Below are 13,338 nucleotides of genomic sequence, written 5' to 3' on the forward strand. Positions count from 1 at the left end.
GGCACCTTCCCCTGCCACCGCAGGAAGTGTAAAACCTGCGCCCACACCTCCCCCCTCACCTCCATCCAAGGCCCTACAGGATCCTTCCACATCCAAAGTTTTACCTGCACATCCACCAATATCATTTATTGTATCCGTTGCTCCCGATGCGGTCTCCTCTACATTGGGGAGACTGGATGCCTTCCAGCAGAGCGCTTTAGGGAACATCTCTGGGACACCCGCACCAATCAATCATACCGCCCTGTGGCCCAACATTTCAACTCCCCCTCCCACTCAGCCGAGGACATGGAGGTCCTGGGCCTCCTTCACCGCCGTTCCCTCACCACCAGACGCCTGGAGGAAGAATGCCTCATCTTCTGCCTCGGAACACTTCAACCCCAGGGCATCAATGTGGACTTCACCAGTTTCCTCATTTCCCCTTCTCCCCACCTCACCCTAGTTCCAAACTTCCAGCTCAGCACCGTCCTCATGACATGTCCTACCGGCCATCTTCTTCTCCACCTACCCACTCCACCCTCCTCTCTGACCTATCACCTTCATCCCACCCCCATCCACCCATTGTACTCTCTGCTACTTTCTCCCCACCCCCACTCTCCTCTCATTTATCTCTCCACCCTTTAGGCACTCTGCCTGTATTCCTGATGAAGGGCTTTTGACCGAAACGTCGATTTTCCTGCTCCTCGGATGCTGCCTGAACTGCTGTGCTTTTCCAGCACCACTCTAATCCAGTATCAGAAGGATGTTATGAAACCGGAAAGGTCTCAGAAATGATTTACAAGGATGCTGCCAGGGTTAGAGGATATGAGCTATAGGGAGAGGCTGCATAGGCTGGGACTGTTCTCCCAGGAGTATCGGAGGCTGAGGGGTGACCTTATAAAGGTTTATAAAATCATGAGGGGCATGGATCAGATAAATAGACAAGGACTTTTCCTGGGGATGGAGGAGTCCAGAACTAGAGGGCATAAGTTAAAGGTGAAACAGAAAAATATAAAAGTGACCTAAGGGGCAACCTTTTCATGCAGAGAGTGGTGCGTGTATGGGATGAGATGCCAGACGAAGTGGTGGAGGCTGATATTACAGCATTTAAAAGGCATCTGGATTGGGTATATGAATAGGAAAGGTTTAGAGGGATAATGGCCAAATGCTGGCAAATGGGACTAGGTGAGGTTAGGTTATCTGGTCGGCATGGACAAATTGGACCAAAGGGTTTGTTTCCGTGCTGTACATCTCCATGACTATGTCCAGTGTTACTGTCAACTGCGCTCATAGCACAGCCAGATTCTATGCTGTGGCTAAAGCCAAGGGCATTTCTACTGCTAGATTTAGTGGTAGGATGCAATGAAAAGCAGATACAGAAGAAAAAAGTCTCATCCAAACTGTGCATTTACTTAAATAAGAGACCATTCTGATATTTAGGCCTTGAAATTCAGTAGGAACTGGCCAGCAAAACCAAGGAATATAGACCATGTGAATTGCATATTGCTGCAAGTTCCTGGAATGATTTATAAGTTTTTGCCATTAGTTTTATAAAAATAGGTGCTTAATGTCCCATATATTTTACTGAAATGCTTCAATTTTATATTAATTGGCCATTAAACTTGTAACAGAAAGTTTGTAGCAATTATTAAAACAAGTTCCTTTTTACAATATGATCAATTGTTAATGATATCCATTTCCCTTGCCCACACAGTAAATGATTATATATGGTCTCCATTCTTCAGGTTATGAAATCCTTTGAGACATCTTTAACATGATTATTTTTAACTTTCTTTACTTAAATTTTGTTCTATTACGCTTAATAAAACCTTTCCTTCCCAGTTTTTCTTTTCCTACTGAATGAAGTTTGACATTAAATGTACCCATTTTAATTCGCCCTCCAACGTAATCTTCCCTGTTTACTCTAAACCTTGTAAAATTATTAAACTCTGCTATTGTTTATGAAATGTTTTCCTCATTATGCAGTGATCAGCAAATTGTCATTCTGGCAATAGTGCTGAAGACTTGTGCTCTAGAACCTGCCACTCCCCTATCTAAGCTGTTCCAATACAGTTACAACGCTGGCATCTACCTGACAAAGTGGGAAAATTACCCAGGTATGTCCTGTACACAAGAGCAGATCAATTACCGCCCCATCAGTCTACTCTCGATCATCAGTAAAGTGATGGAAGGTGTCATCAACAGTGATATCAAGCAGCACCTGTTTAGCAATAACCTTCTCAGTCACACTCTAGGGTCAAAGGCTTATGCCCGAAACGTCGATTCTCCTTCTCCTTTGATGCTGCCTGACCTGCTGCGCTTTTCCAGCAACACATTTTTAAGCTCTGATCTCCAGCATCTGCAGTCCTCACTTTTTCCTCTAGGGTCACTCAGCTCCTGATCATTACAGCCTTGGTTCAAACATTGACAAAACAGCTGAATTCCAGAGGTGAGGTGAGAGTGACAGCTCTTAACATCAAGGCTGTATTTGATCAAGTGTGGCATCAAAACTGTGAGCCTTACAAAACTGAAGTCAAAGGGTATCGGGGGCAAACTCTCACTTAATGGAGTCATATCTAATGCACAGGAAGATGATCGTGGTTGTTGGACATCAGTCATCTCACCTCCAGGACATCACTGCAGCAATTCCTCAGGATATTGTCCTAGGCCTAACCACCTTCAGCTGCTTCATAAATGACCTTCCCTCCATCATAAGGTCAGAAAGTGGAAATGTTCACAATGATTGCACAATATACTGCATCATTCGTGACTCCTCAGATACTGAAGAAGTTCATGTTCAAATGCAATTAGATTGGGACAATATCCAGGCTTGTGCTGACAAGTGGCAAATAACATTCATGCCATACAAATGCCAGGCTATGACCATCACCAATAGACAATCTAACCACTGCCTCTTGACATTCAATGGACATTCAATTCCCCACTATCAACATCCTGAGGGTTATCATTGACCAGAAAATCACCTGAGCTCACCACATAAAGACAAGGGCTATAACAGCAGGTCAGAGGCTAGGAATACTGCAGCGAGTAACTCAGCTCCTGATTCCCCAAAGCCTATCCAACACCTATAACGCACAAGTCAGCAGTGTGATGAAATACTCCCCAACAGCATGGATGAGTGCAGCTCCAACAATACTCAAGAAACTTAATACCATCCATGACAAAGCAGCTCACTTGATTGGCACAAGCATCCACTCACTCCACCACTGACGCTCAGGAGCAGCACTGTATACTATCTATAAGATATACTGCAGAAATTCACCAAAGGTCCGCAGACAGTACCTTCCAAACCCATGACCACTTCCATCTAGAAGGACAAGGGCAGTAGATATATGGAAACACTACTACCTTCAAGTTCCCCTCTAAGCTACTCACCACCCTGAATTGGAAATGTAAGGCCGTTCAATCAGTATTGCTGGGTCAAAATCCTGGACTACCTCCCTAATGGCGTTGGGGTCAATCCACAGCAGCTGGACTGCAGCAGTTCAAGAAAGCAGCTCACCACCATCTTCTCAAGTTCTGGATCAGTGGTGCTGTTCTCCTTCAAGATCCTCCGCTCCACGCTTGCAGCAATGCGCCGGCACCTAACCTCTCTACAGTCTGCCCTGCCTCAGCTGAGGGCCACACTCTCTCAGAATTGCAAAGGACCCACTCTGTACTACATCCTCAGGAGAATTCATACTCTCAACAAACAGTATTTCAATTCCATCTGATTTTGCTGCTCGTCGGATGCTGCCTGAATTGCTGTGCTCTTCCAGCACCACTGATCCAGAATCTGGTTTCCAGCATTTGCAGTCATTGTTTTTACCATCTTCTCAAGGGCAACTAGGGACGGGCAATGACATGCTGGCCAGCCAATGATGCCCACATCCCACAAATGAATAAATTTTAAAAATCGGCCAGCATGCCCAGTAATACTGGACTTTTTTTTTCAATTAAAAGTATCCAATTGTAAACCCAGCAAATAGGAATCATGAAATGCCCAGCTGGGGTAAAATATAGCATTTGGTTTTCATACATGAGGTTAAAAAAGATGACGATTCTGTATGTTGCTAATTGGAAAAGGGTACAGAAGAATTTACAAGGATGTTGCCGCATCTGCAGGGTTTGAGTTATAAGAAGAGACTGGATAGGCTGGGACTTTTTCCCGTGGAGTGTCAGAGGCTGATGGGTGACTGCAGTGATTGTAATGAGGTCAGCCAGGTGGATGTTATAGAATATGAGTTCCTTGATTAGGGCTGTTAAGAATAGGAGTTTCAGACATCCTGATCACTCTGAGGGAGCTAGAGCAGTGTCAAGGACTCCCCACGTGTAAATAAAGCATGATTTGGTGATGGGATACTGGCCTCTGTGGAGTTATTTCAGTGACCTTACAGACATTTATAAATTATGAATGGCATAGATAAGGTGAATAGCCCAAGATCTTTTTCTAAAATAGGGGAATCTAAAACTAGAAGGTATAGGTTTAAGGTGAGAGGCGAATGATTTAAAAGGACCTGAGGTGCAGCTATTTCACACAGAGGGTGCTGCGTATATGGTATAAGCTGCCAGAGGAAGAGGTAGAGGAGGGTACAATTACAACATTTAAAAGACATTTGGATAGGTACATGAATAGAAAAGGTTTAGAGGTATATGCTCCTCGGATGCCGCCTGACCTGCTGTGCTTTTCCAGCACCACTCTAATCTAGATTAGATTAGATTACTTACAGTGTGGAAACAGGCCCTTCAGCCCAACAAGTCCACACCGACCCGCCGAAGCGCAACCCACCCAGACCCATACCCCTACATTTACCCCTGCACCTAACACTACGGGCAATTTAGCATGGCCAATTCACCTGACCTGCACATTTTTGGACAGTGTGAGGAAACCGGAGCACCCAGAGGAAACCCACGCAGACACAGGGAGAATGTGCAAACTCCACACAGTCAGTCGCCCGAGGCGGGAATTGAACCCAGGTCTCTGGCGCTGTGAAGCAGCAGTGCTAACCACTGTGCCACCGTGCCGCCCAATCTAAACTCTGGTTTGCAGCATCTGCAGTCCTCACTTTTGCCTTAGAGGGATATGGGCCAACACAAGCAAATGGGACTAGTTCAGTTTAGGATACCTGTTTGACATGGACAAGCTGAACCAAAGGGCCTGTTTCTGTACTGTATGGCTCTATAACTCTATAACCAACGTATTTATGAAGAAGATGCAAGTTAACCTCTAAGTATAAAGATTCATGAATTAATATAGATACATTTGCTGTTAACAATTGATTACAGTATTGCTATGTTAAAAACTTCCTTTCTTTTCTTCTAGACTGTTGGCTATACTGTTGCAGCAAACAACAATGTGTGAGATAAATCATCAAGACAATGAGGTATACAAAAAAGTGTGTGTTTTTTTAAATCTGTTGACTACATCATTCAAATAAACATTTAAGATCCAGTAATCCTGTTCTCGATCTTATTAACAATTCTAGAGCAATAACCTCTATCGGGGTTTTCGAATCTCCTTCTGTAATTTGGAAGTTTCCATGCTGTACATCTCTATGACTCTATAATTGAGAAAAGACATAACCGACCAATCGGTCTCATAAACTCATGCAGGAGGTTAAGAGATCCCACTGAAATTCAATTTATATTTTTCACATGATATGTTGCTGTGTGTAAATTTCCATGAGATAGTAAGAAAATAAAGTACAGGATCGTGAGATTAATACATTAATTAATTTAGTCAGTGCCAGAATTTAAAAATATACAACATTGTTCACTATCACAAATATCCAAATATCAGACCATCTCACCATTTTCCTACTCATATTACAAATACGATCCTCTCTTCAACCTCTCTTTCCTTCTCAAAGTACTTGAACATAGAACATAGAACACAGAACAATACAGTGCAGAACAGGCCCTTCGGCCCTCGATGCTGCGCCGACCTGTGAACTATTCTCAGCTCGTCCTCCTACACTATCCCAAAATCATCCATGTCCTTATCTAAGGATTGTTTAAATCTCCCTAATGTGGCTGAGTTGACTACATTAGCAGGTAGGACATTCCATGCCCTTACCACTCTCGATGTAAAGAACCTGCCTCTGTCATCTGTCTTTGTAGTTATGCCCTCTCGTACAAGCTGAAGTCATCATCCTAGGAAAACTGTCTACCCTATCTAATCCTCTGATTATCTTGTATGTTTCTATCAAATCCCCCTTTAGCCTTCTTCTTTCCAATGAGAACAGACCCAAGTCTCTCAGCCTTTCCTCATAAGACCTTCCCTCCAGACTAGGCAACATCCTGGTAAATCTCCTCTGCACCTTTTCCAATGCTTCCACATCCTTCTTGTAATGGGGTGACCAGAACTGTACACAATATTCCAAGTGTGGCCGCACCAGCATTTTGTATAGTTGCAGCACGTTATTGCGGTTCTGGAACTCAATCCCTCTACCAATGAAACCTAACACACTGTATGCCTTCTTAACAGCACTATCCACCTGGGTGGCAATTTTTAGAGATCTATGCACATGGACTCCAAGATCCCTCTGCACATCCACACTACCAAGAATCTTTCCATTGACCCAGTACTCTGCCTTCCTGGTATTCTTTCCAAAGTGCATCACCTCACATTTAGCTACATGGAAATCCATTTGCCACCTCTCAGCCCAATTCTGCAGTTTATCCAAGTCCTTCTGCAACCTGTAAAGTTCTTCCCAACTGTCCACTACTCCACTGACTTTAGTGTCATCTGCAAATTTACTAATCCATCCACCTGTGCCTGCGTGTAAGTCATTTATAAAAGTGACAAACAGCAGTGGTCCCAAAACAGATCCCTGTGGCACACCACTAGTAACTGGACTCCAGACTGAATAGTTTCCATCAACCACCACTCGTCACCTTCTTTCAGAAAGCTAGTTTCTAATCCAAACTACTAAATCACCCTCAATTCCATGCCTCTGCATTTTCTCCATCAGCCTACCATGTGGAACAATAGACAATAGGTGTAGGAGTAGGCCATTCTGCCCTTCGAGCATGCACCACCATTCAATATGATCATGGCTGATCATCCTTAATCAGTATCCTTTTCCTGCCTTATCTCCATAACCCTTGATTCCACTATCCTTGAGAGCTCTATCCAACTCTTTCTTAAATGAATCCAGAGAGTGGGCCTCCACTGCCCTCTGGGGCAGAGCATTCCACACAGCCACCACTCTCTGGATGAAGAAGTTTCTCCTCATCTCTGTCCTGAATGGCTACCCCGTATTTTTAAGCTGTGTCCTCTGGTTCGGCACTCACCCATCAGCGGAAACATGTTTCCTGCCTCCAGAGTGTCCAATCCTTTAATAATCTTATATGTCTCAATCATATCCCCTCTCAGTCTTCTAAATACAAGCCCAGTCACTCCAGTCTTTCAGGGTAAGGTAGTCCTGCCATTCCAGGAATTGGCCTCATGAACCCAAGCTGCACTCCCTCAATAGCCAGAATGTCTTTCCTCAAATTTGGAGACCAGACTGCACACAGTACTCCAAGTGTGGTCTCACCAGGGCCCTGTACAGCTGCAGAAGGACCTCTTTGCTTCTATACTCAATCCCTCTTATTATGAAGGCCAGCATGCCATTAGCCTTCTTCACTACCTGCTGTACCTGCATGCTTACCTTCATTGACTGATGTACAAGAACACCCAGATCTTTTTGTACTGCCCCTTTACCTAAATTGATTCCATTTAGGTAGTAATCTGCCTTCCTGTTCGTGCCACCAAAGTGGATAACCATACATTTATCCACATTAAATTGCATCTGCCATGCATCTGACCACTCACCTAACCTGTCCAGGTCACCCTGTAATCTCCTAACATCCTCCTCACATTTCACCCTGCCACCCAGCTTAGTATCATCAGCAAATTTGCTAATGTTATTACTAATACCATCTTCTATATCATTAACACATTTTGTAAAAAGCTGCGGTCCCAGCACTGATCCCTGAGGTACCCAACTGGTCACTGCCTGCCATTCCGAAATGGAGCCGTTTATCACTACTCTTTGTTTCCTATCAAAGGCTTTACTGAAGTCCATGTATACCACGTCAACTGCCCTACCCTCATCTACATGCTTGGACACCTTCTCAAAAGACTCAATGAGGTTTGTGAGACACGACCTGCCCTTGACAAAACCATGTTGACTATCTGAAATCAAATTGTTGCTTGCGAGATGATTATAAATCTTATCTCTTATAATCCTTTCCAAAACCTTTTCTACAACAGAAGTAAGACTCACTGGTTTATAATTACCTGGGTCATCTCTGCTTGAATGTGTTGTCACCTCACAAATCATAGAATTGTAATGGTGCAGAAGGAAGCCGTTTGGCTCACCATGCCTGCATTAGTTCTGTTACCTAATGCCAATCTCATGCCTTTTCCCCATGTTTCTGGACACTATTTCTATCAAAGAATCATCCAATGTCCTCTTGAATGCCTCAACTAACTTGCTTCCACCACATTTCCAGGCAGTATATTCCATACCTTGACTACTCAAAGTGCGAAATCATTCTTTCTCGCATAACCTTTGCTTTGTTTGTACATTACTTCAAATCCATGTCCTCTCGTTCTTTTTTTCCTTTTATAACTGGGAATAGATTCTCTCTATCTAATCTATTCAGCCTGCTCGTGATTTTTAAAACCTCTATCAAATATCCTCTCTGCCTTCTTCCCTCCGTGGAGAACAGTCACAACTTCTTCAATCTATCCTCAGATCTGAAGTTTTTCATTCCTGGAAATATTACTCACTTCTGCACTCTCTCCAGTATGATTTTAACTTTCCCAAAATATGGTGCCCACAGTCTCACACACAATACTCCAACAAAGTTCACAACAGGTGTCTTGTACAAGTTCAACATCACCTCCCTGTTCTTCCACATTAGTTTTTGAGATTTTTTTGTGAGGTGGGCAGTCATTGGAGCTCTCTGAAGCTGACCAGCTGCAACCTGGCAGAAACAAGGGCAATATTGCTGAAGTATTTCTTCAATTTTACAGAAAAAAAGTGAAAGTTTAGTCATGAAACTACTGAGCAGCAAAGAAACTTTTACAGCCAACTTTTCCCTGTTCTATTCTGCATCCTATCTATTTGCCCTGGCTAATTTGAAGATGAACATCTTCCCATTTAGCTCAGATGCGATAGAAGGTGAAACAATGGATCAATCATGCCTGCTAATTTCCACAGCCAATAAAAAATATGAGAAATTTTTGAAAACTTCTTAAGCTTCATTTTCAAGTTCATTTTACCAATTGACCCTGTTATTATGTAAAAATTATGTGATAGCTGTAAGCCAATCATTACTTACTTCATTATGGGACATATTCAAAAGGAAAATAAAATTTCAAATCTGTTAGCCCCATGGTTTTAACATTTAGTTCTTTATCCTTTAGGGTATGACCCCATTGCATTGGGCTGCTTTTCACAACCGGCCGCAGCATGTCCAGGCTTTATTACAGAAAGGAGCTGACCCAACATTGGTTGACAAAGACTTTAAAACGGCGCTTCATTGGGCAGTGCAGGTAAAATTATTTTCTAATTCAAATTCAGTTATTTAAAAATAGCTGGGATTAAATGAACTGCATGATATGGAACCAAACCATAAAAACCCAGATGATCTTGGTTCAATTTCTGATATGTTCTTAGCTGCTGTTGGTGACATATAGTTGTGACAATGCAATTTCCTCATGGTTAGGGAAGGCAAAGAAATAAATCAGCAGAAGTTTCTTCTCATGGCTAAAATGTAAAAAAGGTGAGGCTTTACTGTCTTGGGTGGTGAAGAAGTTAAATTATATCATGTTGATTGAGGGCTTGGTGAGAATTAGAGCATAGAGTTGTACTTAGAATATTGTCAGAACCAAGAATCATAGGAAATTGATAAATATGTCATCATCCTAAATAAATCACTGTCAACAAATGCAAAATGATTTCATAAAAGACATTTCCTTTGTAATGAGTAAACTGTCCACAATTGTATTTTTGCGATACGATGACAAAAGTCTTCACTTTTATACAAAGCCAATTTAATGAATTTGGTCAAAACTATTTTTTATAATAATAGGTATTACAAGTAACCCCAGATGTATTTAGTTCATTATTTATTATCCAGAATACATTCCGGTGAGTACCTCCGCTTCTGTGAGAGTTCTACAAATTGATTAAATTGTACAAGTTTTCAAAAACCATAGCCCAGAAATTACTGCGTTAGACTGATTTTTGGCTTCACTGCCAAAGCAGTATTCAGGTGTTTCCCATTGCCTTTACAGTTTGGCAGATTGGACGGCCTATCCCTAATCTGAGGGATAGTATGCCCTTTGAAAGAAAATGTCTGATTTTCGTCATATTGACAATTGAATAAAGGTCAGGTGGATTCCATAAAGTGTGTCTAATTTCCCCCTCCAGACTATTAGAATCATAGAATTGTACAGCATGGAAACAGACGCTTTGGTCCAACTCGTCTATGATGAACGTGTTTCCCAAACTAAATTAATCCTACTTGCCTGCATTTGGCTCATATCTGTCTAAACCAGGGTGACCGGTGGTGAAAACAGGAGCAGGAAGCCCGGGGCGGCCAGCAGTGAGGGCCGAAGCAGGCAACTCAGGGTGGCAGCAAGAGCAGGAGCAAGCAGCTCAAGGTGGCGGTGAGAGTGGGACCAGGCTGCAATATGGTGAGAGCAAGCAGTGCAGGATGGCAGCTTAGGCAACACTGAGCCCAAAGGGGGGTACGTTCACTCCTTGTGATGAGTGCGGGTCCAACACGTTTAGGCGCTTATAGGCTATGGTGTTGAACTGTTAACTGTGATTCTTTGTTTTTCTACTTTTTAGCAAGAAGGACTGTAATATTTAACCTTTTAACTTAGTTTTCTTTATTTTCTGCTTTGTAACTAAGATTCTGTGTCTAGGTACCTTTGTTCCTAAGATGGCACCATAAGTGGTGATTTATAAACTTTTCACTGCACTCATGTGAATACATGTGACAATAAACCTAATTCATTCAATTCAAATCTTTCCTATTCATGTACTATCCAAAAGTCTTTTAAATGCTGTAATTGTACCTGCCTCTACCACTTCCTCTGGTAGTTCATTCCACATATATGTGAAATAGTTGCCTTTCTGGTCCCTTTTAAATCCTTCTCCTCTCACCTTCAAAATATGCCCCCCAATTTTGAACACCCCTACCCTCGGGAAAAAACATTGGCCATTCACCTTATCACTGCCTGTCATGATTTTATAAACCTCCTACACTCCATGAAAGAAGTCCCAGCCTATCCAACCTCCTCCTATAACTCAAACCCTCCAGTCACAGCAACATCCAGGGTAAATATTTTCTGAACCCTCTCCAATTTCATGATATTTTTCCTATAGCAGGGCGATCAGAACTGTACACAGTACTCCAAAAGCGGCCTCACCAATGTCCTGTACAACCTTAACATGACACACCAACTCCTATACTCAATGGTCTGAACAATGAAGGCAAGCATGATAAATGTTGTCTTAACCATCCTGTTTACTTATGATGCAACTTTTAAAGAACTATGTGCCTGAATCCCTAGGGCTCTCTGTTCAACACACTCCTCAGGGCCCTACCATTAACTGTATAAACCCCGCCCTTGTTTGTCTTGTGAAAATGCAATACTTCACAGTTATCCATATTAAACTCCATCTGTCACTCCTCAGCCTATTGGCACAATTGTTCAAGATCCTTTTGTAATCTTAATAACCTTCTTCACTGTAGACCATACCACCAATATTGATGTCATCCACAAACTTCCTAAATATGTCCCTCCTAAATTCTCATCCAAATTGTTCGTATCAATGACAAACAAAAGTGGATGCAGCACCGATCCCTGAAGAACCCTATTGATCACAGGTCTCTAGTCCAAAAATGAATCCTCCAACATCACCCTCTGTCTCCTAACATCGTCATTTTTGTATCCAACTGGCAAGCCCTCCTGAATCCTACATAATCTAATTTCATTAATTCGTCTACAATGCAGAACCATGTCAGAGGATTTAATGAATACCATATAGAAAAAGTCTACTGCTCTACCCTCATTATGTCCTTAAAAAACTTAGTGAATGGCAATACACTATCAATGTCATGCCCTCGCACCACACCCCAGAAAAGACCTTGTCTATTTATCCTATCCATGCCCCCTCCCATGATTTTATAAACCTCTATAAGATCACCCCTCAGCTTCCGACGCTCCAGGGAAAACACCCCTACCTATTCAGTCTCTCCCTATAGCTCAAACCCTCCAACCCTGGCAAAATCCTTGCACATGTTTTCTGAACCCTTTCGAGTTTCACAACATCTTTCCTGTATGAGGGAGACCAGAATTGCACACAATATTCCAAAGGTGGCCTAAACAATGTCCACTACAGGCGCAACATGACTTCCCAACTCCTCAATGCTCAGGAAAGCATTCCAAACACCTTTTTCATTATCCCATCTACCTGCGACTCCACTTTCAAGGAACTATGAACCTGCACTCCAAGGTCTGTTTGTTCAGCAACATTCCCCAGGACCTTACCATTAAGTGTATGAGTGTGATTACAATATAGTGGATAAAGAAACCAGGAAGCCCAGGTTCAAGTTCCACCTGCTCCTGGAGTGTGTAATAATATTTCTGATCATGTTGCTTATAAAATATTATGGTGGATAATGGGCTACAATGCGTAACAGCTATTGGGTAGGAAATTTGCCGGCGATGTAATGGTTTAATAATGCAGCTATCTTGAAAAATGAACATTGTTTTAAATATTTGCAGATAAGCTAACAGGCCTTTTGAATTACATCAGATGTGTGCTGCACTCATTGCATTTTATTGCTTGTCAGTGTTACTGTAGCATCCCATGTCCAGCTCAAAGACAGCATCGTTATAGCATCAGAGCATTGCACATTGCCATCATTCTGGATTAGTGGTGCTGGAAGAGCACAACAGTTCAGGCAGCATCCAAGGAGCAGCGAAATCGATGTTTCAGGCAAAAGCCCTTCATCAGGAATAAAGGCAGAGAGCCTGAAGCGTGGAGAGATAAGCTAGAGGAGGGTGGGGGGTGATCATTGCCAATTCATGCAGTATTTTATTAAACCCTTTATTTGTACTTCTTTCTAGAGTGGGAATAGAGCCATGACTTCTCTCATTCTGGATCATCACCTGAGCCCATCTATAATAAACTATGATGATGAAAATGGGAAGACAAGTGTGCATATAGCAGCAGCAGCTGGACACAGTGACATCATCTATGATCTGGCAAGAATTCCAGAATGCAACTTGCAATCACTAGATGTCGATGACAGGTAATACCACCCATACCTACTCCAAACTGATAC

The 13,338-nt window shown here is 42.5% G+C and overlaps 1 protein-coding gene across 2 annotated transcripts in view; it reads left to right on the forward strand.

Annotated features, from left to right (window-relative positions):
• Positions 1–13,338, forward strand: part of ankrd55 (ankyrin repeat domain 55) — an 84,736-nt gene that overhangs the window by 50,621 nt on the left and 20,777 nt on the right. For both annotated transcript variants that reach the window (XM_043688981.2, XM_043688963.2), the window contains exons 5-7: positions 5,300–5,360; positions 9,398–9,526; positions 13,121–13,305. In XM_043688981.2, coding sequence (XP_043544916.2) covers positions 5,300–5,360; positions 9,398–9,526; positions 13,121–13,305 — 375 coding nt within the window. The remainder of the gene's footprint in view (positions 1–5,299; positions 5,361–9,397; positions 9,527–13,120; positions 13,306–13,338) is intronic.

The sequence above is a fragment of the Chiloscyllium plagiosum genome, unplaced genomic scaffold (genome assembly GCF_037043375.1).
Source record: "Chiloscyllium plagiosum isolate Xiang-an unplaced genomic scaffold, Cpla_swu_hap1 HiC_scaffold_1, whole genome shotgun sequence".
Classification (NCBI taxonomy): Eukaryota; Metazoa; Chordata; class Chondrichthyes; order Orectolobiformes; family Hemiscylliidae; genus Chiloscyllium; species Chiloscyllium plagiosum.